This window comes from Hyaena hyaena, unplaced genomic scaffold (genome assembly GCF_003009895.1).
Source record: "Hyaena hyaena isolate Hyena2069 unplaced genomic scaffold, ASM300989v1 scaffold_68, whole genome shotgun sequence".
In the NCBI taxonomy this organism is placed as follows: domain Eukaryota; kingdom Metazoa; phylum Chordata; class Mammalia; order Carnivora; family Hyaenidae; genus Hyaena; species Hyaena hyaena.
In genome coordinates, this window is record NW_024080700.1 from 469016 (window position 1) to 491953 (window position 22938).

At 52.1% G+C, this 22938-nt stretch overlaps 1 protein-coding gene and 1 long non-coding RNA gene across 4 annotated transcripts in view; both read right to left on the minus strand.

Moving 5' to 3' along the window:
* The window catches only part of NDRG4 (NDRG family member 4), a 41515-nt gene that overhangs the window by 17798 nt on the left and 779 nt on the right, over window positions 1-22938 (minus strand). For all 3 annotated transcript variants that reach the window (XM_039232605.1, XM_039232603.1, XM_039232604.1), the window contains exons 2-3: window positions 5163-5257; window positions 513-557 (exon numbers count right to left, since the gene is read on the minus strand). In XM_039232605.1, coding sequence (XP_039088536.1) covers window positions 513-557; window positions 5163-5234 — 117 coding nt within the window. In that variant the 5' untranslated portion in view covers window positions 5235-5257. The remainder of the gene's footprint in view (window positions 1-512; window positions 558-5162; window positions 5258-22938) is intronic.
* Window positions 17751-18829, minus strand: LOC120232138. Its single transcript, XR_005528504.1, has 2 exons — window positions 18730-18829; window positions 17751-18640 (listed from the first exon to the last, which is right to left on the minus strand). It is a non-coding gene; the product is annotated as an uncharacterized LOC120232138 (long non-coding RNA).

Here is a 22938-nt window from a genome sequence, read left to right on the forward strand (position 1 = left end):
TTTTGATGGCCAGCAGGGCCTTGGCACCTGCTGAGGTCCCCCATTGTGTCTGCCATCAGATGTGTTCCAAGACCTGGAAATAAATGGCCACGGTGGGACTCAGAGGGAAGAAATGGCTAGCCAAGTGAGCGAGCTCAGCGTGCAGAGGAATAAAAACAAAGAACAATTTCAATTTTCACAGGGAATCTGGCATCAAACTAAAGAGGACACGGTTGTCCTGGCAACAGCTTCCATGGAAACGGGAGCTATTTCAGAGCACCAGCCTCGCTGGAGGAAAGTGCTGATTCAGATGACAGCACTCTTCTCCATCCTCACTCTCCCCAGGCCTCGCCCCTGCTTCAGTCCCGTGCAGGGAAGGAGCCGCATGTCTCTGCCGGGCAGGGGGCAGACAAAGCTGCTGTGAGTGAGGGCTGGTCCCAGGGGCTGTGACCCTCCTCTGGGGCCAGGCTGCTTAAGGTAAGGTGCAGGCCACCTGTCAGGCCCCTACCTTGGCAGGCTGAGCTGAGACCTACCTTCCAGTCTGTGTCCACGGCCAAGAGGAAGGTGTCGGAGTTCTCCTAAGGGGAGGCAAACAGAGAGGTGGCATGTTAGGTCCCAGCTGGCCCGGGAGAGGCCACAGGGGCTCAGCCTTGAGCAGACTTACTAGCTGTTCCCCAGTCCATCTTACTGTTAACAAAAGTGACCCAGGGCTTCCCAGGTATCGGGCCAGTAAGTGCCCTGATGCACGAGCCTACAAGCAGCTACTCCTGTCAATTTTACCTATTCATTTAAAATGCGAAGATCCCCATCTTACAGGTGGGAAGGGTGAGGCTAAGAAAGGCTGAATCACACAGCTATTCAGTGGTGGCATCTCTGAAGCCAAATCTTTGCCATGTGTCACTTGTCCTGCTGCCCTACAGACGGTTTTCAAGGTCATTGGGGCATGACAGCACACCCATTTTTAGGGATGGGGAAGCTGAGGTCCATGCATTGAGGGAGGAACTCGTGGGCTTTTCTAAGCTGCACAGAGGCTCTGTTTGGGCCTGCTCCCACCTCTCCAGACCTGCCTGTTCTGTGCTCTCAAAGCATGGAAGTCTCCCGTTTTCAGGCTCATTTACCCCAAACAGTGTGAGTCTCTAGTGCCTGTCCCCTGTGCTGGGCTGTAAGTGCCATGAAGTCAGGACCGCGTCTGACTCTGCTCTTACCAGAAAGCCTGTAATGGAATGGGCTTCCCAAACCCAAACAGATATGGGTGAGCCAGTCTGACTTTGCTCAAAAGCAACACTGTTTGCAAGGTAGCAGAAGTGAAGTCTGACTTTGCAAACGAGGGGAACTGAGCTCAGAAGCACCCATTGTTTGCAAGGCAGCAGAGACGCTGAGAGCCAGAGGGCAAGAAGCCCACCCCCACGTGTCTGTGTGGCAGGGTTCTCCCTGATGCCACCTAACAGCCTTCAGACACTGCGTCCTCTGTGGGTCTGGTCTAGGGAAGAAAACCTCATGGGAGCCAGGGGGGAGTCAGCACATTTCCAGAAAAATCAGAGATCCTGGGTCTCCACCTTGCTTCCGACTGTGTCCGTCTAGAAACCTCTCCTCCCCTCTGCTCAGCTATGACAAACAGGGCAGGCCACCTTGCTTCTGAGCCTCAGTGTCTGGGAGGATTCGAGAAAGGCACGGTGTTAGCTGTCGCTCTGTCCTTTATACTCCTGCACTTGACTTTGTATGCTACACGTGACCCCTAAGGCTCTGCTGAATAACTACATGGATAAATGAGACAATCGGATGAGAACCAGGATGTTATCGGAGGACACCAAGACAAGGGGTGGGCTACTAAGGCACAAGAAGGAAAATGACCCTAAATCACAGGAAAAAAAAGAAAAAGAAAAAGAATGAAAACCAGCAATTCAGGTGTTTTACTCTCAAAGTAAGGCAAAGTTCAGCCACCTGCTGTGCGGCAGGTGGGGTGGTGGGGGTGGTGGAGAGAATGAGACGGCACTGGGGGGGGCTCACACCCCAGCAGGAAGGCAGCCGGAACCGGAACCGTATCAGACACAATGCTGTCCTCTGGCTTCACCTTCTGGCCCCTCCAGGGCCTGGGGGGTCTGCATGGGGGAGGAGTGGAGAGCACGGAGGTGGCCAGGTCTCTCCCAGAGCTCTGAGGGAGAGGATGGCGGTCTCCGGGAAGGGGACGAGGCTGGTTACTGATAATCCTCTCACTGGAAGATCACGCCCAAGTGGGAAAGCGATATGAGAGATTTTTATAGCTGGGAATCCTAAGGGGACAGTTATCTCCGAGAAGGAAGCAGTTTTGTTAAAAACACAATCAGTGCAATGGATGAGGCAGATAATGGCGGGGTGTGCTGTGCGCTCTCAGAGGGCCGGGGGCCCCCAGGAGATGAGAAAGCCTCTGGAGGGGCAGGACCCCAAACCAAGAAAGAGCAAGAATAAATACAAGCCAATCCAGAGACCCCGGGAGGGCCTGGGGGTGCAGGAACAGAGGGAGGAAGGAGGTGGGAGGAGGCCCAGGAGCATCTGTGGGGAGGACGGAGATGTAGGCGCGGGGAAAGGAGCAGCAGCTCTCCCGTGGAGCCTGGACACCTGGTGTCCGAGTCTTAAAGGCCAGCAAGCCTGCAACAGTGAGAGGTGGCGGGTAGAGATGTGGGACCATTCACTCCTTCCTGGACTCAAGAATTTGCACCTAGAAGTATGCAGTTTAAAAGTGAGGGGACAGGGGCGCCTGGGTGGCTTAGTCGGTTAAGCGTCCGACTTTCGCTTAGGTCATGATCTCACGGTTCGTGGGTTCGAGCCCCACGTCGGGCTCTGTGCTGACTGCCAGCTCAGAGCCTGGAGCCTGTTTCAGTCTGTGACTCTCTCTCTCTCTGACCCTCCCCTGCTCACGCTCTCTCTCTCTCTAGAAATAAATTTTAAAAACCTTAAAAAAAATTAAAAAACAAAAAAGTGAGGGGACAGAGGGGCACCTGGGCGGCTCAGTCAGTTAAGCATCCAACTTCAGCTCAGGTCATGACCTCATGGTTTGTGAGTACGAACCCCGCGTCGGGCTCTGTGTGGACAGCTCGGAGCCTGGAGCCTGCTTTGGATTCTGTGTCTCCCTCTCTCTCTGCCCCTCCCCTGCTTGCACTCTGTCTCTCAAATATAAATAAACATTAAAAAAAATAGTGAGGGGACAGACCCCTTCCCGCACCACAGCTAGAAAAGGAGAATCAATAGAAGAAAAGAGAGCCAGAATAGCTCTGGAAGGCAGATTGAGGTCACTGGAATCCCCAACAGCCATGCTGGGAGCGCACAGGTGATTAGGGGGTGGAGGTGGGGCTGCTAATGTGCCTTTGGTAAAAGTAGATGTGACCCGTCCACAGCCCGGGGCTGGTGCCAACCCAAGAGAGAGAGAAACTGAGCTGGGGACTTGATGCCTCCCTGAGCCCACATCTCAGCCCTTGTGATGAGGTGCAGGGGTCCGTATGAGCACCGTCCGCCCACCAAGCCTCACAAGTAGGCTGGTCTCTGTTCGCATGCCTTGAAAGGGGTTGTGAGGAGGAGGGACCTTTTCAAGAAGTTTGGAGAAACTTCCTTCTGAGAAGCATCTCTGTCTGTGATGACCCAACCCTCTCTGCTGAGAGACTACACTGTGCAAGGCTCTGCTAGGCACCGGGGAGACAGGGAATAAAACAGACAGGATCCAGGTGTCAGTATCAGACCCCGTGTCAGGCAAAGCCTCTTTGAGGACAGGGCGTCTGACCAGAGCCTGAATAAAATCAGGGAGAGTTTGGGGCGCCGGGTGGCTCAGTCGGTTAAGCGTCTGACTTCGGCTCGGCTCAGGTCATGATCTCACGGTTTATGGGTTCGAGCCCCACGTCGGGCTCTGTGCTGACAGCTAGTTCAGAGCCTGGAGCCTGTTTCAGATTCTGTGTCTCCCTCTCTCTCTGACCCTCCCCGGCTCATGCTGTCTCTCTCTCTCAGAAATAAATAAAACATTAAAAAATAATTTAAAAAATGAGGGAGAGTTTGGGGCTAGGAACCCCAGGCGGAGGAAGCAGCTGGGAAGGTGATTGGCCAGTTCAAGGAAGGGTGGTGGGCCTGGCATCAGGAGAAGAGGGACGCAGTGGGGCATCTGGGGACAGGGTCACGCCTCATCCCAGGCCTGGGAGGGATGGTGGCTGTGGCTGTGAGCAGGTGGCAGCCACTGAGCAGCGTTAGGCAGAACATGACATGATGTGCTTTCAAAGGCTGTAGGGTAAAGAGAGCTCTGGGGACAGGCCACTGGACAGGAAATGAGGGGGGCCTGGAACAGGGAGGCGGGGCAGCTAGAAGGAGGGTACAGCTCACCAGCCACCCCCCTGACGGTTCCTGGGAGCTGCCCCCACATACTCAGGTTTTGTCGGGGAACTCAAGGTTCTGTCTTTAAGGTAAGGGATGGAACTGAGCCCAGACAGCCACTCGGTCCCAACACGAGGCCCTCGGTGGCACGTGGGCTCACCTCCCGGCTGGAGGCTGTGGAAGGGCAGGGTGGGGACTGGTGGGCTGAAGTCCTGGAGACTGGGCTCTGGGCTTCCCCACCTGTAAAATGAGGGGTGGGCAGCACAGCCAGCAGAGAGCTGGGGTCCTGACACAGCAGGGTTCTACAAGCAGTGGACCCTCAGCTTTTTCTTGCGGGGAGGGAGAGGGAGGCTGCGCTAGGCGTCACCACGACAACAAAACGTGGGGTAGAAACAACTTCAGAATCTAATGCCTGGTGCCCCAGTGGGAGCCGTCTGGACACAACCACCTCGACAGCCTCAGTCCGACGGCTCCTGACGGCACTGTTGTTAATATCTGCCCTCGTCCCTTGGAGGCTTGTGAGGAAAGACAGAGAAAGCTGCAGACGAAAGGCCCTGGCACTCTCCAGCAGGTACCCTCTTGGGGCTTCGGGGCCCCCCAAAACCAAGGGTTGAGTATGGCGCCATTCCCCGAGAGCTATGCGACCCTGGCCAAGTGTGTTAACTTTCTGTGCCTCCGTTTTCTCACCACTGAAATGGGAATAACTCTCCCAAACAGCCTCCCAGCCCCAAAGAAAGCACCACGGAGGGTCCACGGGCTCCTTGCCATCAGCAAGACCCAAGGGAAGGCACGTGGTTTCCTTCCTGGCCACGAGGTGGCGCCCTCGGTGCCAGGACCGCGAAGGGGCGACTCACCAGTTCGGCGGCGTCCTGGCCCCGGAGCAGTGGCTTCTCCTCAGGGAATCGCAGCTCCTGCAGCCCGGCCATGGTCACGTCGTGGAGCAGGAGCCCTAGGGAGGGAGGAAGGGAGGACGGGGATGAGGGTTGGGCCCTGCTGCTTAATCCCCCCCTTGCGGAGGAGGACAGCACGAGCCCAGGCCTGGCCCGGGCACAGGGCACTGCCCCGACCGCCCCATCCCCCCTGCGTCCCGAAGTGTAGACCCATCGCAGTGCTTCACGGGGCAGCAAGGCTTCGTCTGCAAGCCCCGCCTATTTGGCTCAGAGGACGTCATTATTTTATTTGCTCTTAGAAGTTAAAACATGTTTAGAAAGAAAGAAGAGAAAAGGCACCACGGGATGATTTCTAAAGCAATTTCAAGGGAAATTCTGCATTTATTGAGATGCAGAGGGATGGGTGTGGGGAGGGAGGCCACACGCAGGGCCAGACGCAGACAGACGCCCCCTGTGGTTGGAAGTGGAAGGGCAGGGGCGGGCTCCTGGACAGAATGGGGAGGAACAGAACCCAGGGCTGTCCTGGGGCCTGGGTGGGCATGGCTCTCGCAAGCGTGGCAGGCAGAGTGCAGTGGGTGTTGAAAGAGGGGGTGGGGGTCTCCTCGTGCCAGCAACAGGGTGGGACGGCCACTCAATCCACAGCCACCACATGATAGGTCCCACGCCCTAAAAGTTAGGTGTTCCTGGGACCCCTGAGGCTCTGAACCTCAGGAAAGGGTGACACTGCACCTGTGTGTACACATGCACGCCTGTGTGTATATTTGGAGGTGGGGGCGGGGGGCGGCGGAGACAATCTGTCTGGCCTGGCACAGCCATCCCTACTTGGATTTCACGACATCATAGATTAGAACGCAGCAACAGAAAAACTAGCTGAGGACATGCACTGGAAATCCAGAAAAGAATTAAAATTGACTAATAAATACATGAGAAAATATTAAAGCTCGCTACAAGTCAAAACGTTCCAGTAAAAACAAGATACTCCTCCCCCATGGAACTGGCACTTCTCTTACACAGTTTGTGGGTGTATCAACTGTTAGGTCTTTCTGGAGGGCAGTTTTGCAGAATGAAGTAATTTAAAAGGTTCATGTTCTTGGACTCAGCACTCCTCTCCCTGAAAGAAATTTCCTAAGGAAACCAGAGAGGGCACCTAATGATTTATCTGTAAGAATGCTCACCACAGTGCCTTTTATAATAATAATAATAAACTAGAAAAAGCTAAATGTCCATGAATAGGCACTCAACAGACTCTGGGTCAATCACTTGTAAACGATTATGCAATAACATGGGGAAATGCCTGTGGTGTAATAAATGGAAAAAGAAGGTATGAAACATACAGTATCCTTGAGATTATAAAATAGGAATAGTTCCACAGAGAAGCCTGAAGGATGCACACCCAAAGCTCACAGGCATTATTCCTGGGTTGAGGACTGAAACACCAGGGTCTCCCATCTGAAATCTAGCGAAGCCAGCATTTAAAAAAATTTTTTTTAATGCTTTTTATTTATTTTTGAGAGAGAGACAGCATGAGCAGGGGAGGGTCAGAGAGAGAGAGGGAGACACAGAATATAAAACCAGCTCCAGGCTCTGAGCTAGCTGTCAGCACAGAGCCCGATGCAGGGCTCAAACCCATGCACCGTGAGATCATGACCTGAGCCGAAGTCTGACACTCAACTGACTGAGCCACCCAAGCGCCCCTAGAGAAGCCAGCATTTTTTAGAGGCTATATGAAGATGGTCATCAGCGCCCTATTCTTGTAAGCATTTCATGGCTTACAAAGGACTTCCTTGTGCTATTTGATTTTACCCTCAAGGGAAGGGAGCTGGGGAAACCTGTGCTAAGGGACACTCCAGGGCATGCTCAGGTAGGGCCAGGCCTGGGAAAGGGGTCTGTGAGTTCCTGCGTTAGACCAGTGCTCATTCAGTAACACAGCCGCCTGGCCGGGAAGGATGGATTCCTGTCCTTCCTCCCATTCGTTCATCCCCACTCCGTCCCCCATTCTCTTTTAGTCACTTGTGAAAAATTTTAAAACATTTATTTATTTTTGAGAGAGAGTGAGCACGGGTGGGGCAGAGAGAAAGAGAGACAGAGAATCTGAAGCAGACCCCAAGCTGTCAGTGCAGAGCCCCACATGGGGCTCAAACTCACATACCCCAAAGAACCGAGAGCTCATGACCTGAGCCGAAGTCAGACACAGCCGACTGAGCTACCCAGGTGCCCTGTATCTTAGTCACCTTAAGGGTGAAGCCCTCAGACTTTGCCTCCTGCCCTGAAGGCTGACAGTCCCCCACTAGCTGGTTGGTCAGACGACACCCCCCACCCCATCCCTTCCCTGGTGGAAGGGGCCCAGTGACTGCGGAGTCTGCACTGTGGTTGCGTGGGGCCCAAGGGCACGGGCCTCAGATGGGACCTCTTTCTGTGGTAGACTGTCATGAGACCAGGCGGCGGCTCCAGACCTTCCCTTCCCTGGGCTTCCTTCCCACCTGTCAGAAGCAGGAAGCCTTAGCCTCCAGAGCCTTATGAAAAGCTGCCTCGTGACAGCATGGGGGTCCCCACCTGAGTCCAGTTTGGGGTTTAGATGTGCTGAGGTTGGGCTGGGAGCTGCCGGCCACCCAGGCCTCCTGGGAAGCTAATGGAAAGCTGCAGAGCCCCCCCAGGGAAGAAGCCCAGCAGGGAGGTCCCTGCCCACTCAGGCCTCCAGGTCCCCCCACCTCTGAGCCCTGCTAGAGCTCTGTTCCCAGTGGTTTCCGGGGAAACCAGCTAACACAATGCAGATGGGCTGTATTTTTAGAAAGGCATCCTCTCCCCTCCCCCCTTTCTCTTGCACCCTCTCTGGTGTGTGCACACTCATCCATCCATCTGGGCGGGGAGCTGAAAGAAGGGCCCCCACCTTGGAAACCTCTTCCCCCATTAGGACTTTTTTTAGCTGCTAGGCTCCTTGAATAACCAACTCGATTAAACGCCTTGGCAGCACTGGGGTGTCCCCGCCCTCACCCAAGCCTGTTACGAAACCACGTGGAGACTGTCCTCCCCAAGGATGGTGCTATTAAAAGGGCTGAGAGTGGGCAGTGCAGGGACAGATGGCCTGTGATGGAGGGGGTGGTGGGGATGGGGTTGGAGAGAAACCTTAAATCCAGAGAGCTGGGAATGTCTCAGCCTGTGGAAGACAGGCAGCTCAGGGCCCAGCAGGTGGTGATGCGGGGCTTCAGAACAGAGACATTCCCACAGGGTGCTGGCCTAGAAGCTTCTTCCTAAGAAAGTTAGGGTTAAAAAAAAAAAAAAAAAAAAGAGGAGCTAGATGATAAGTTAAAGGAAAATGGGATTCCTTATAAAATCAACACATTATATACCTTAAATGTACATAAAGTTATCTATCAATTGTATCTCAGAAAAGGTGGGTTGCTGGCGAGGGGTGCCTGGGTGGCTCTTGATTTTGACTGAGGTCATGATCTCACGGTTTGTGGGTTCGAGCCCCACGTCAGGCTCTGCGCTGGCAGTGTAGAGACTGCTTGGGATGCTCTCTTTCTTCCTCTTTGCCCCTCCCCCACTTGCATGCTGGCTCTCTCTCTTTCCCTTTCTCTCAAAAAATTAATAAATAAACTTTAAATAGAAAAGAAAAGCTGGTCAGGGAGGGGAAGAGAGATTCCTATCAACCTCCCACGAGGAAGCCAGAAAGCTGGGGTCATGTCTGCAAGGAGGTAGGTGGCACAGGGCAGGGTCCTGTGGGTGACCCCAGGGGTTTAGGAAACAACAGTGATGGCTCTTTTCACTCGGTCTGTTTTCCTTCCTTTTGATCCCTGATTCCCTAAAGGCAAACTAGAGTTAGATCCAAACAAGCCTGGGGTTATTCTCACTCTCCACATTCTCAGTGCTGAGGCCTGGAGTCACTGGAACTATGGCCAGTATTTCTTCCCCGTCACTCACTTTATTTCGGGCAAACCACTAAAAGATGCTTCTCTGCAAAATGGGAGCATGTGCCTTCCTTTGCCAGGAGGTGCATCAGAGACAATGGATAGAAAAATGCCTTTTAAATGGAAGATTTGGGGATCCACCTAGGTGGGACAAAAAGAATTTAACAAAGGTGATTGATCAGGGTCTTCCTTAACTTCCTAATCATGCATAAGGCAACTCTGGAGTTCTTTTCCTGCAGTCTTTTGCTCCAGGGAGGAGTCACACCTGCTGGCAGGGAGGTTACAGGAATGTTTGCAGTAGAGGGCATGGGCACGTGGCCTCTCTGACCCGGTGCCAGAAACATGTCACAGGGCAAATAGGAGCTGGGGACAGCAGCGGGGGCTCCTGAGTGGATGTGGGTGATTCTTTAAGAGGATTTGCATTTGTTTTAAATTACTTTTGGTTCCTGGTTTGTGCTTCTATCTTTTCTTTCTTTTTTTAGAAAGAGGAAATCTTTTTAAAAAACATTTATTTATATATTTTTGAGAGAGATAAAGAGCATGAATGAGTAAGGGGCAGAGAGAGAGAGGGAGACACAGAATCTGAAGCAGGCTCCAGGCTCTGAGCTGTCAGCACAGAGCCCAATGCTGGGCTTGAACTCATGAACCGTGAGATCATGACCTGAGCCGACATCAGACACTTAACGGACTGACCCACCCAGGCTCCCGGACTAAGTGCCTGTGACTCTTGATTTCAGCTCAGGTCATGATCTCACTTTTGTGGGATGGAGCCCCGGCGTCAGGCTTTGTGCTTGGTGTGGAGCCTGCTTGGGATTCTCTCTTTCCCTCTCTGTCTCTTCCCTTCTCCCCCACTTGTGCTCTCTCTCGCTCTCAAAAAATAAAATAAAATAAAATAAAATAATTGCTTTAAAACAATAAATAAAACCCACACTCCATGTGTATTCTGCCTCCCGCGCTAGCTACCCAACAGGAGGCCACAGGGGATATGATTTTTTTCTGGCCCAGCTTCCACGTCCTCTCTCTAGTTACGGCCCCTTGATTTATGCGCATCCTGAACCAGATCAGTTCTCCTATTTTATTCTGACTTAGGCCTATGAACTCCCACCTCCCCACAACCGCCGCCACCCTGACAACACACACACAGTCACCCTTCCAGCACATTCCATTGTACTTAAGGCAGCCATGTGGGGGGATCCTGACCCTCACAGCTAAAGACCCCGGCTGACGCAGTGAGCACATTCTACCCACCAGAAGCATGTCCAACCTGTTTCTCATCATACTTTCCCCCACTAATTATAGCAACCATTCATGATTCTTGCCTACTTATTGTTGTGTTTTCTTTTTTTTTGAATTTTTAAAAATGTTATATTTATTTCTGAGACAGACAGAGAGAGAGAGCAGTGAAGGGTCAGAGAGAGAGGGAGACAGACCCTGAAACAGGTTCCAGGCTCTGATCTGGGTGTCAGCATAGAGCCTGACGTGGGGCTTGAACTCACGAATTGCGAGATCATGACCTGAGCCAAAGTCGGACACTTAACCGACTGAGCCACCCAAGCACCCCTGTTGTGTTTTCTTAATGACACTTTTCTATTTCCACTATCACTTCTACATTTATTAATTGGAGTTCTCCTGTAAGAAAGAGCTATCCTTTCTCCTCCATTTACTTATTTATCCGATTATTTGTACTACGACAGACTTATGCATAGTTATTCTAGTCAATGGGTTATAATCCAATCTTTATTTCATTGTTCAAACTGTGTCAGATTTGGCCATTAGGGGTTCCTCCAAGTTGGCTCCTCTGAATGAGTTCTTTTACTATACACCCATTATTTTTTGAGTAGTTTCAAATTTTCTGGTGCCTTACGATGTTCTAAACTCATTTCGTATTTTCTCTGCCTGAGTCCTGGAATCAACCATTTCTCCAGAGAGCCTGGTTTCCTTGTATTGCAGAATACTGTCTAGAAACCAAGATTTAGAGGCCCCTGGCTGGTTCAGTTGGTGAACCACATGACTCTTTGACTACGGGGTCGTGAGTTCAAACTCCACACTGGGTGCAGATACTGCTTAAAAATAAAAACAAAAACAAAACAAAAAAAAAGGAAACCAAGATTTGGGCATTAGTGTGCTCATTGCCACTGGGATGCCATTGTTCCAGGCTGTTTTAACAAGCCCGGTTAGGATATGTGGGTGAGTATGGTAACAAACACTTGTGTATCTAGATATCTGTGGGTGTGTGCATAAATCTGAAATTAAGGAGAGCCTGGGTGGCTCAGTCAGTTAAGCATCCAACTCTTTGTTTTGGCTCAGGTCATGATCTCACAGTTCGTGAGTTCAAGCCCCACATCCGGCTCTGTGCTGACACTGCAGAGTCCGCTTGGGATTCTCTGTCTCCCTCTCTCTGACCCTCCCCACTTGCGCTGTTTCTCTCTCAAAATAAGTAAATAAACAAATACTGAGACCTTTAATTCCAATTCAACACCACAGTTTTTAAACGAAATTTTTCATTAATTTTTTTTTTAAGTAGGCTCCAAACCCAACATGGGGCTTTAACTCATGTCCCTGAGATTAAGATTCACATGTTCCACCAAGCCAGCCATGCACCCCAAAAGAGTTTTTTCTAATTTCTCCCCTTGTGTAATTTTTTCTGCCATAATAAGAAAGCTGGCTCTCACTACCCATAATAGTTTCACTTATTTGTTCGTTATTTTATGCAACAAAGTAATTTCAGAACTGCTACTCACATAATGAGTTCTTAAAGTTCAGAACTTTTCATTACTTAATTTTTTGTACTTTACTCTTTTAGACCCAGATTTTTAAAATTGTTTTATTTATTTCTGAGAGAGAGTGAGAGAGTGAGAGTGAGAGTGAGAGAGAGAGAGAGAGAGAGCGAGCGAGCGAGCAGGGGCGGGTCAGAGAGAGAGAGGGAGACACAGAATCTGAAACAGCTTCTGTGCCTACAGCTCAGAGCCTGACGCGGGGCTCGAACCCACAAACTCTGAGATCATGACCTGAGCTGAAGTCACATAACCAACTGAGCCACCCAGGCGCCCCTAGACCCAGATTTTTAAAAGCATCTATCAGTCTTGCAAATTCAAAAAGAAGCTACATGTGAAATAAATGGTTTAAAGCCTTACTAAAACTCCTCCACATCCAGGGTCCATGCCCCTGAGTCACTGTCATTGACTGCGTGCTTCTCCACGCAGTCTGGCTCCTGGGACATCAGGAATGCTCGTGGCGCGGGCACTTCGCACCAGGGCTCCGCTGCCATCCCCGGGATTTCCCTCCAGCCCCAGATTCCGTCCGAGGCGCGGGGCCAGGCTCCCCAAAAAAGACTGCATTTTAGACACGAAAGAGTATGAAAAGGAAGTGCACCTTGGAGTTGACATAACACAGCTCTTTCATAACATTTCCTTCTACTGAGATTGAGCACCAATGTGGGAGCTCTGTTTCTTTACACGACATGGCCCCAGGAATTAAACACAGACCGAGGAGAGACAGAACTAGAACCCCAATAACATCCCATGTGGGCAGCTCCTGGAGGGACCCAGTATGAGTCCCACCATGGCAAGGACTGTTAATTGTCCCCCAATATCTGTTCTCCCCTTCTTCCTTAATAATAGACCCCTACATTTTAAACTATCTATTTATGTGTTTATTTATTTAAAGTAAGCTCTACACTGCTAGGAATTTACCCAAGGGATACAGAAATGCTGAGGCATAGGAGCACATGAACCCCAATGTTCATAGCAGCACTCTCCACAATAGCTAAAACGTGGAAAGAGCCTAAGTGTCCATCAACAGATGAATGGATCAAGAAGATGTGGTTTATCTATACCATGGAATACTACATGGCAATGAGAAAGAATGAAATCTGGCCATGTGTAGCAACGTGGATGGACCTTGAGGGTGTTATGCTGAGCGAAATAAGTCAGGCAGAGAAGGACAAATATCATATGTTTGCACGTATAGGAGGATTAGGAGGAACTTGATGGAGGAACAAGGGGGAGAAGAGGGGCAGAAATGGTGGGGGTAAGGGAGAGAGGCAAACCATGAGAGACTCTTGAATGCTGACAAAAACTGAGGACTGATGGATGTGGGGGGGAGGGGGGATGGGCATGGAGGGAGGACACTTGTGGGGATGAGCACTGAGTGTTATGTGGAAACTAATTTGACAATAAACTATTTGTAAAAAGAATAAATAAATAAAATAAAATAAAGTAAGCTCTATACCCAATGTGGGGCTTGAACTCACGATCCTGACATCAAGAGTCATGTGCTCTACCAAATGACCCAGAGAAGCACCCCTGGATCCCTACATTTTATTTTATTTTTATTTATTTATTTATTTTTGAAAGAGAAAGAGAGAGAGTGGGGGGGGCAGAGGGAGAGGGAGAGAGAATCTCAAGCAGGCTCCCTGCTCGGCGCAGAGCCCAATGCAGGGCTTGATCTTTTGATCATGAGATCAAGACCTGAGCCCCAATCAAGAGTCCGATGCTCAACTGACTAAGCCACCCAGACACCCCTAGATCCCTACATTTTAGACAGGCAGGTGGATAATGGGAATGAAACTTACTTATGACCCTGTGACAACACTGTTCTAGTAAGATGTAAATGGAAGCATGTGACTTTTAATGGAGGTGACATGCTTTTCTTCAATCCAACCTCCTTCTAACTGGCTGGAACACAGATGTGCAGGTGGGGGCCTGAACAGCCATTTTGTTTATTTATTTATTTTTGAGAGAGAGAGAGAGAGAGAGAGAGAGAGCGAGTGGCGGAGGGCAAAGGGAGAGGGAGACACAGAATCTGAAGCAGGCTCCAGACTCTGAGCTGTCAGCATGGAGCCTGACGTGGGGTTTGAACTCATGAGCCATGAGATCATGACCTGAGCTGAAGTCAGATGCCTAACCAACTGAGCCACCCAGATGCCCCTGAACAGCCATTTTGGGCCCTGGGGCAGGATACTAAGGAGTCTATAGGTACCAGAGAATCATGAAGCCATGATTCAGGATGGCCTGTCCTCAGGTTCTGTTTATAAAAAAGAGAAATACATTTTTATCTTGTTTAATCTATGAGTATCTTGGGTTTTCTGTCCCATACTGTTGAAATGAATCTAAACGTGGGGCATTTTTCTTGGAGGCCCACCCTAATGTGCTGAAGGAGCAGAAAGCCAAAGGAAAGGAAAGAGCTTGCCCGAGGAAGGCCAGGGGAATGCTAGAGCGCAGCGAGAACTGGCAGCTTCCTCTCTCCATGGGCAGTATAATCTAGAAGCAGTCCTCTCTGTTCACTCTTCAGCAGAGCCAGCCCCTCTCACCCACCCCTCACAGGTACACGGTGACTGTGATGAGTAACCGTGACCTACCTAAAAAGGTAAAGAGCCCACTTTGGCATTTTTTTTGCTACCGATTCTCAAGTTTCTCTAACACCGGTGCTTCAGTTCAGCTGTGTATCTGCCTCATTTGGCAAATTTCCCAGAAACAAAGATATACTTGTCCTGGATCTTTATGCAACATCCAAAGAGGTAAGCTAAGGCAGCAAGCGTCGTCCAGCTCAGGAATCTGCACGAGGGTCTGAATTAGTAGGAGGCAGCAGCTTTCGTACTGGGTATTTTTACACAGAAAGTCCCTGTGAAATGCCTAATCTGTTAGTGTTTTCAGGAACAACATTCACCCAGGAGAGAAGGACCCACTCTAAGCAACTCCGAGTCTCCCCGCTTCAAACACAATGTCTACAGAAGGGAGCCCTGTGTGGGGACCCACTCAACACCCAGGTCTTTCCCACTTGTTTTTGTTTTTTAATGTTTATTTATTTTTGAGAGAGAGAGAGAGAGAGAGAGAGAATGAGCAGGGGAGGGTCAGAAAGAGAGGGAGACACAGAATCTGAAGCAGGCTCCAAGGCTCTGAGCTGTCAGCACAGAGCCTGACGTGGGGGTCAAACTCACAAACCGTGAGATCATGACCTGAGCCGAAGTCAGACGCTTAACCGACGGAGCCACCCAGGCGCCTCAGGTCTTTCTCACTTGTAATGGCACCTGGTTTCCTTTTAGGAAACCATCCCCCCACTGCTCTATTGCCCATCCATGTGGTTAAGGCCGGTGTGGCCAAGTGACTCAGGCAAAAATCCATCCGTCCAACCATCCAGTCACTAGATACTGACTGAGCACCTACTATGTGCCAGGGACTGTTCCAGGCACTGGAGATGAGATAGTATTATAGACAAAACCCTCTGTGGAACTTTCTAGGAGAGGAGGTCAACCTCAACAACTCCCAGTTAATCCACGGTGTGTCAGACATGCCAAGTTCACTGAGGAAGCAGTGTCGAGAAAGGGCTAGACAGCAGGGCTGGGCACTGCAGTCTGAAACAGGGTTCACGGAGGCAGGGAGAGGGCCCTGTGGATGTGGAGGAGCAGAGGCCAGAGAGAAGGGCAGAGGCTGTGAGGCAGGCATTTGCCTGGCACGTTCAGGGGAGCACGGGCAGCAGCACGGCTGGGGAGGGGGTGAGTGGGGGAGGACTTGGGGACAAAGACATAAGGGCAGGAGCATCAGATCGTGTTTTGCCTTGAAGGCTGTTAGGGAAACTGGCTCTTCTCTGAGTGTGTTGTGCTGGAGGGTTCTAAGCACAGGGGTGACGTAAGAGGATTTCCATCTTAAAGACTCCCTCCACCTGCTCAATGTGGACCAGATGTGGGGGCGGAAACAGGGAGACCAGCTGCAATGATCCGGAAGAGACTGGGCAGCTGGTGGAGGTGGAGAAGCCCTCTGGTTCTGGTGTGTCCTGAAGGCAGAGCCGGTGGGGGCTGTGGGCCATCGGACGTGGGGCATGAGGGAGGGACAAGAGTCAAGGGTGACTTGGGTTTTGCTCTGAGCCCTTGCGGGGAGAGAGCTGGGAAGCAGCAGCTTGGGAACAGACAGCTGGGGGGTGGGGGGGCGGGCGGGGGGAGCAGGTTTAGCCTTGAGCAGGCAGAGAAGCAAATGGCTGGGCTCCTGACATCACCACAGAGACAGTGCCCAAACTCGTGAGACCGGACGGGGCCGGGCAGGGGGTGAGTGAGGACACAGGTGTCCAGGACTGGAGCCCAGAGAGAGGAGAGGAGGGGAAAGCAGCAGCGAGGTGGGAGAGCCTGAGTGGGAACCAGGCGCACGCGGCACAGGGTGTGGCCTCGGAGAATGCAGGGAGCCTGTGGGCTCCCGTCAGGACCAGGCCTTTGCTGGCATCCTTGGGAAAGAGACACTCTTTGCCGGGGCTATCGGGACGATGGTCTGTGAGCCAGCAGCCATCTTGCCATCAAGAGGCAGAGCCTGACTTAGAATCAAAACAACCCAAAGACCCGAACAGGTAGGTGGGGGAGAGATAGAGCCTGGTGGCCCGGTGCACCCCACAGTCTCCTCTGTGTCACCCTAGGCTCAGTTTCTGTAATCAGGAGACGGAACGGAAGGTCCAAGGTCTTTTCTCCCGCTTGGCCTGGCACCTGCCCATCTGCCCGGCAATCACACGGGGCAGCCGGGCCCGGGCATGGGCTCAGAGGGCTCATGGGTTGGGGGGTAGGACTTGCCCACCACACCCGAATGACAATGCCACAGTCCACTCTAGCTGTGTTCCGGGCTTTTCCATCCCGGAACATCTCAGGGCCCGTAGCCCTCCTGGATGACCACTTCAGATCTCAAGGGACCTCGGGGCCACCCCCAATCACTGCCCGCTCTACCCGGACCGAGTGGGCCAAGTTCTCTGCGAGTACTCTGGAGCTGCCCAGGGCTTTAGACCAGTGAGCTCAGAGCTGTTACTCTCAGCACAAGGAAAGGCAAGTGTACAGCTCAGGGTGGGGCAGATGGGATTCTCCAGGGAGCTTGACAGAGAGTCGGCAGTTTCCACGTTTCCCCCCCAGGCCCCAGGGCCCCAACGGACATCGCTACTCCTGAACACCAGCACGGAAAGGACTGTTAAAAGCCACTTCTGGCACCCACAAGCCTGGGCCTGGAGCAGGCTGTCAGGAAACTGTCTCGGATGCACAGATATGACCCTGGCTACAAACCTCAGATGTGGCTACAGAACCCCCACCCCCACCCCTGTCTAGGGAGATGACATTCCAGAAATATTCCCTCTGTCCCATCCAAGGAGGCTGGGGTCCCCGTACCTCACCTGCTAAGACTGGGTGCAGCACCAGGCACACAGCATCTGTCCTGCCACGCCTCTCCCAAAAGGTGAACCAGAGGGGCGCCTGGGTGGCTCAGTCAGTTAGGCGTCCGACTTTGGCTCAGGTCATGATCTCACAGTGGATGACTTTGAGCCCTGAATTGGGCTCTATGCTGACAGCTCAGAGCCTGGAGCCTGCTTCGGATTCTGTGTCTCCCTCTCTCTCCCTCCCTCTCTCTAAATAAATAAATAAATAAATAAATAAATAAATACATAAATAAATAAATAAAGCATTAAAAAAGGAAAAGAAAAATAAAAGACTGCCTGTGAGCTTGGCCCGGCTCAGCCCAAGGTCACATGGCCAGGGCAGGTTAGATGTGGCTTTCCAGATCTCAACCCCACAGTCTGGCCACCACCCTGTGCTGCCAGCCACTGAAGGGGCTGAGGCACTGGGTCTGATCTGCATACCCTGGGACTGGCTTCCTGGGTGTCACAAATCACCATAACCTCGGCAGCCTCCAACAAGGCATATTTATTGTCTTATCGTCTTGGAGGCCAGAAGTCCAAACTCCACTGCGCTGGGCCGCAACGAAGGTGTTGGTGGGACCACTCTTCCTCTGGAGACCCGAGGGCACAGTCTGTTCTCCTGCAGGCCCCAGGTTCTAGAGCTGTGTTCCTTGCATTGCTTGACTCCTGGCCTGCCCTCCATCTTCAAGGCCGGCAGGGTGGAGAAAGTCAGGCATCTTGCTGGGGGCATTCCATCAGCTTCTTCCATGCTCTGTGGTCAAATATCCTTCTGCCTAACCCCTTGTAAGGACGCATTCAGGGCCCCCCTGGCTAATTCAGGACAAGGACCCCATCTCACGTGCCTTCACTTAATCACACCTGCAGTCTCTTGTCACCTAAGGTAATATTTACAGCTTCTAGTGCTAGGATCTGAATATCTTTAAGCGCTATTATTCAGCCTAGTGCACACACACCCATGGTCTTGCAGCCCTACATTTGTCAGAATTGCTCACTGTGCCCCTACACACTTGCTCTTCCCTATACTTAAGGAAAGCCAACTTCAATATCCACTGCTCTGCCCTCAAGCTTTCCAAGAACACACCCCTTCCATAGCACTGGGCTTCAGCTGTTCCTCAGAGTTTCCGCCCGCTTGATTTCATCAACACCCCAGCACTTAGCACTCTCCCCTCTGCGTCTGTTCCTTTTTAGTTTTTAAAACTTGAACTTGAATTTCATGTAACACACATTCACTAAGAAAAGTCAGAGAAGCAGAAGAGCGAAAAGAAGTAAAAAGCACATATAATCCTACTCATTGCAGGAAACCACTGTTAAGATATCTACTTATGTTCTTTCGTCTTTTTTCACTGCTGATATACATGCTGAAAAAAGCTTTTTTTCCTCCTGAAAACAAAAAAAAAACTGTTTTGAAACACAATTTTGGACTCTGGAGACAGATATCCTGGTTCAAATTCCAGCAAGCCGCTTCTTACCATCTATGTGACCTTCGGAAAGTTACTTAACCTCTCTGTGCCTTACTTTGCTTTACGTATATAAAGGAGGAAATAATACCACATCCCTCCTAGTGTTGGTGGGATGAGTTAACACATAGAAAGTGCTCAGAACTGTGCCTGGCACATGGCAAACACAAGTGTGATGTCACCACTTATTATTACATGCATAAGGCAATGTCTGTCCGGATAATAACCTGTGATGGCATAATTTGCGTTGCTGGGGATCCCTGGGATGATGGCACCCGCATTTATTTAACGTCCTCTGCTGTTAGGCATTCATATTGTTCCAGTTTATCTTTTTTTTTCTATAAACAACTACAGGATAAACACCCTTGAACAAACACCTCGGCACACATCTTTATTTGTTCCTAAAAATTCAACTGCTGAGTCACAGATCACACGTCTTTTTAAACTTCTGATACATCATGGCCAACCGGCCCTTCATAAAAGCTGCACCAGTTCCTCTCTGCATGCACAGTGGGACCCTCACCTGTGGGGGGTGGGGGGGGAGAGGATCTGCGCGCCCCTCCCTCCTGCAGACCACACCCCTCTCACTCATCTGCATGGCCTCCACCCACACTGCAGCACACTGGTGAAGCAGAGGAGTTTGTTGAAATGGATGAACTGGAAATGAGGATTTGGGATCCTATTTTCAGCTTGCTGGGATAAATCTGTGCTTCTCATTTTCCCCCACATGTAAAATGTGGGTCAACACACCTGCCAAGAATCAAACACTATTTAAAGGTAGTCTATGAAATTGTGTGGGACTGCATATTCCGTGCATTCAAATGACACCAAAATTCCAGACAGAACAGGCAAAAAGTTTTGCTTTTTAATCACACATCGAGTATATTTTTAAAACATTTCCAACACCCAACATCAGGGCTCCCCAGGGACCATATCAGAGCCCCAAATCTGCCATTTTAGAGTTCCCTCGGGACGCCAAACCATCCTGGAGGCATACTGTTTGAGTGTCAATGCACATAAGCCATCGCTTTCCTATTTCCAAGCAGACGAATGTCCCACTTTCCCACATCGCACTAAGAAATAAGAAAAAAAAACCAGCCACAAAAGGCACCAAGAGCCTGTCCTCTGAAGACTGCAGCAAACTTGTGTGGGTGCACGGGGGGCAGCGTGTGGGGTCCTCCCAGTGCTAATGAGGTAGGGCCCTTATTCCCGTTTTACTGATCAGGAGACTGAGCCTCAGAGAAATTACGAATTTGCTCAGGAGCTGAGACCTGAAATTACAACCTCTGGTCCCCAAATCCCTGCCCTCCTTACACGCAGGACTCTGAGAGAGTCTGGAAGATGCTGGCCACCACGTGCATCACTTGCCTGTGAAACTTCCTAGAACAGCCCCTACCACCTGCGGCTTCTCTCGGCAACAAAAAGACATGCTCGGACTGGGCACGACAACCCATGGACGTCCTTCCAGCCCCACAGGTGAGGCGCACCTGGCTTTCCCCACCTGCTGTCAGAGCTGGGACCTGGGGCCAGCAGGGCCCAACTCCAGATGTCATGCCCCAGTCTGTCCCGCGTGACGGAGAACTGAGGTCTCAGCAGAGTCCCCCGGGGGGCACACTGCAGGGAGATCTGGATTTGTCCCCCGGGGGCACACTGCAGAGAGATCTGGATTGTGTGGAGAAGACAGAGAAGGAACTGGAACATCTCAGAAGAGGAGCAAAGGGGAAGGGAGAGACCCTAGGACACTGAGGAGGGAGCTCGGGGACAGCAGCCCTACAGATACGATTTGCTGACGTCTGCCGGACGCTGCACGCAGCGTGGACACACTCTCACAGCTAACTGCTGAAACACACAACCAGATAGGTTCCATGATGATCCCATTTTACAGACGGGAAAAAGAAGTGTAGAACAGCTTGAAGGCTGGCCCGAAGCCAGGCAGTTTGAACACATGGGATGGCTCAGTGCTCAGGTTTGAAACCGAGCTCCACCTCTTCCCCGTTGTATGAAGACATGGCTGACCTCACTGGGGAAATGGGCAGGATGATAAAAGGGGAGAATGTGAAAACTACAAACAGCTAGAGAAATAGTTCAGCAAAGAGGTTCAATGGAACAATTCCCTAATGCTGTCAGGGAGTTATGGGCTTCTAAGGAATTATCCCGGAGACACCACTGAGCCTGGACTCAGTCAACAATGATTGAGCATTTGCTGTATGCCACCACAGTCAACACGGAGCCATGCTGACCTTGGCCTGCTCGTCACCCAGCAGGGAAGACAGGTCAGAATCTCACAGATGCATGTGAGCAGGGATAAGGTGGGATTAGGGACAGATCCAAACTTTCTAGTGGCCAGCCAGCCAGGGGAGGTGGAAGCTCTCCATGACAGGAACTCTCCAGAAGGGAGATGAAGCCCCAGAGGTGCCCACCAGGGCCAGCCCCCTCACCTGTGCTACCTCAGTGAGCCTCAAGCCAACTCTCAGAGGGAGGGGTCAAGAGTTTCATCTCTAAAAGAAAACTGAAGTCAGAGAGGTTAAGAAAGCTGTCTGAAATCACACAGCTGGTCAGCAGAGGGGCTGGGATTTGAACCCTTATCTGTGGGACCAGGAGGAGGACAGGAGTTGGGGAGAAGGTCAAAGACCACCAGGCAGAGATGAAAGGGATGCACTGTCTCCCAGAGCCTGGTGGGAGGTGCAAGTGGGGCCTGTGACCCACGACAGTGCCCGAGGGCTCCTGTTCCAGCCTTGCCACGGGCTGAGGAGTCTGCCAGAACCAGGCAAGCCTGTCTGATGAGGGAGGAGGGCCCTGAACCTGTACCCAGGAGATAAGGGCACACTTCACCGGGACCCCAAGGCTGGGCCCCCAGGGGAGCCCCCATGCATGCCTCCCCAGAGCTTTCTTCCTCCGGGGCCTTCTGGGGCCACAGAGGAGAAGGGGAGGATCCAGAAGTCCTGCCCTCTGAGCAGGGCTCCAAACATCCACGGGGTTGAAAAACTTTCCCTCAAGGGCATTAACAAGTGCATTGGCCTCGAAGTCAGGTGGGCCGGCCTGCCTCTAGTGAGCTCTACAAGAAAAAGCTGGCAAGGGATTGGAGCGAGGGCCAGCCCCGTGGCTCACCCAACTCAGATCTGGCCCTTCTGAGCCCCGGGCCAGGCTTTCCAGTGCTTCAGAACGGCCCCCTCTTCCCTTGTTTGTGAGCCTGCCCAGAGCCCAGGAGCAGCAGCCGCAGGTGACAGCTCTCACTCACAGCCGGAAACCTCACCAGACCTCTCCTTCCTGCTCCAGGCCCTCCAGCCTCCGCATCACCCACAAGGCCTATATGTGAGCTGGTCCCTCCCTCCGCAGCCTGCGATGCCACTTCTCTCTCCATTAATAGAAATGCTGCCTTTTAGGGTCCAGTTCGAACACTGCCATGTACTCAAATCTCTCTGCTCCCCTCCCGCGCCCTGACTCCGACTCCAGCCTGTTTCCTGAGTGCACCCCCACACTGCTGCCCCCTTCGCTGTCTTGTAACAGGGCTCCTGTGCTCTGTTCTCACACCAGACAGAAAGGTCCTCTAGGTCAGGAACAAAGCCTTCCAGGTGCCCGACCACCTCCACTGCCCAGGCCCTGGCGAGATGGGGGCCCTGGGTGTTTCCCTTTCCTCCCCCCTCCCTCCCCCGAGTCTCTCCTCACAACCTCAGGGGTGGGAGCGCTCTCCCACCTTCCGGACACGGGGTCTCCGGCCTCGCTCTTTCCTCATCCACTTCAGGGCATACCCAGTGTCCCCCGCAGATCTCCAGCCACAGCACCCGGGATGCGGCTTCCAGCAGGGTGTCCGGCTCCTTCTCCAGAGGAGCCTCGAGGCTGAGAGTCCCCACTCAGCGGGGTCCCATCTGGTTGCCCACTTCACAGACCACTTGGCCTCTACTCCCAGCAAGAAACTTCTAGGGAGAGGCGCTCAGATTGTAAAAGGCCTACGGCAGGGGTCCTGTTGGGAGCCCAGAGAGCTCCTCCTTAACCGGGGACCGCGACACTGATTGGAGGGCAAGGGCTCTGAAATCTCTCTCGGTGCCCCGACTGCAGCTCGGCTAGTCGGACGCTCCAAGCGGCCGCTCCCCTGCCCCGCGCTCCCGCCTGCGGGACGCCGGCACCGCGGACTGGAGCAGAGCCGGGCGGGACACAGCCCCGCGTCCCCTCTCCGGCCGTGCTCCGCGCAGGGACCGAGAGCGAGCGCACCAGCTCGGAATC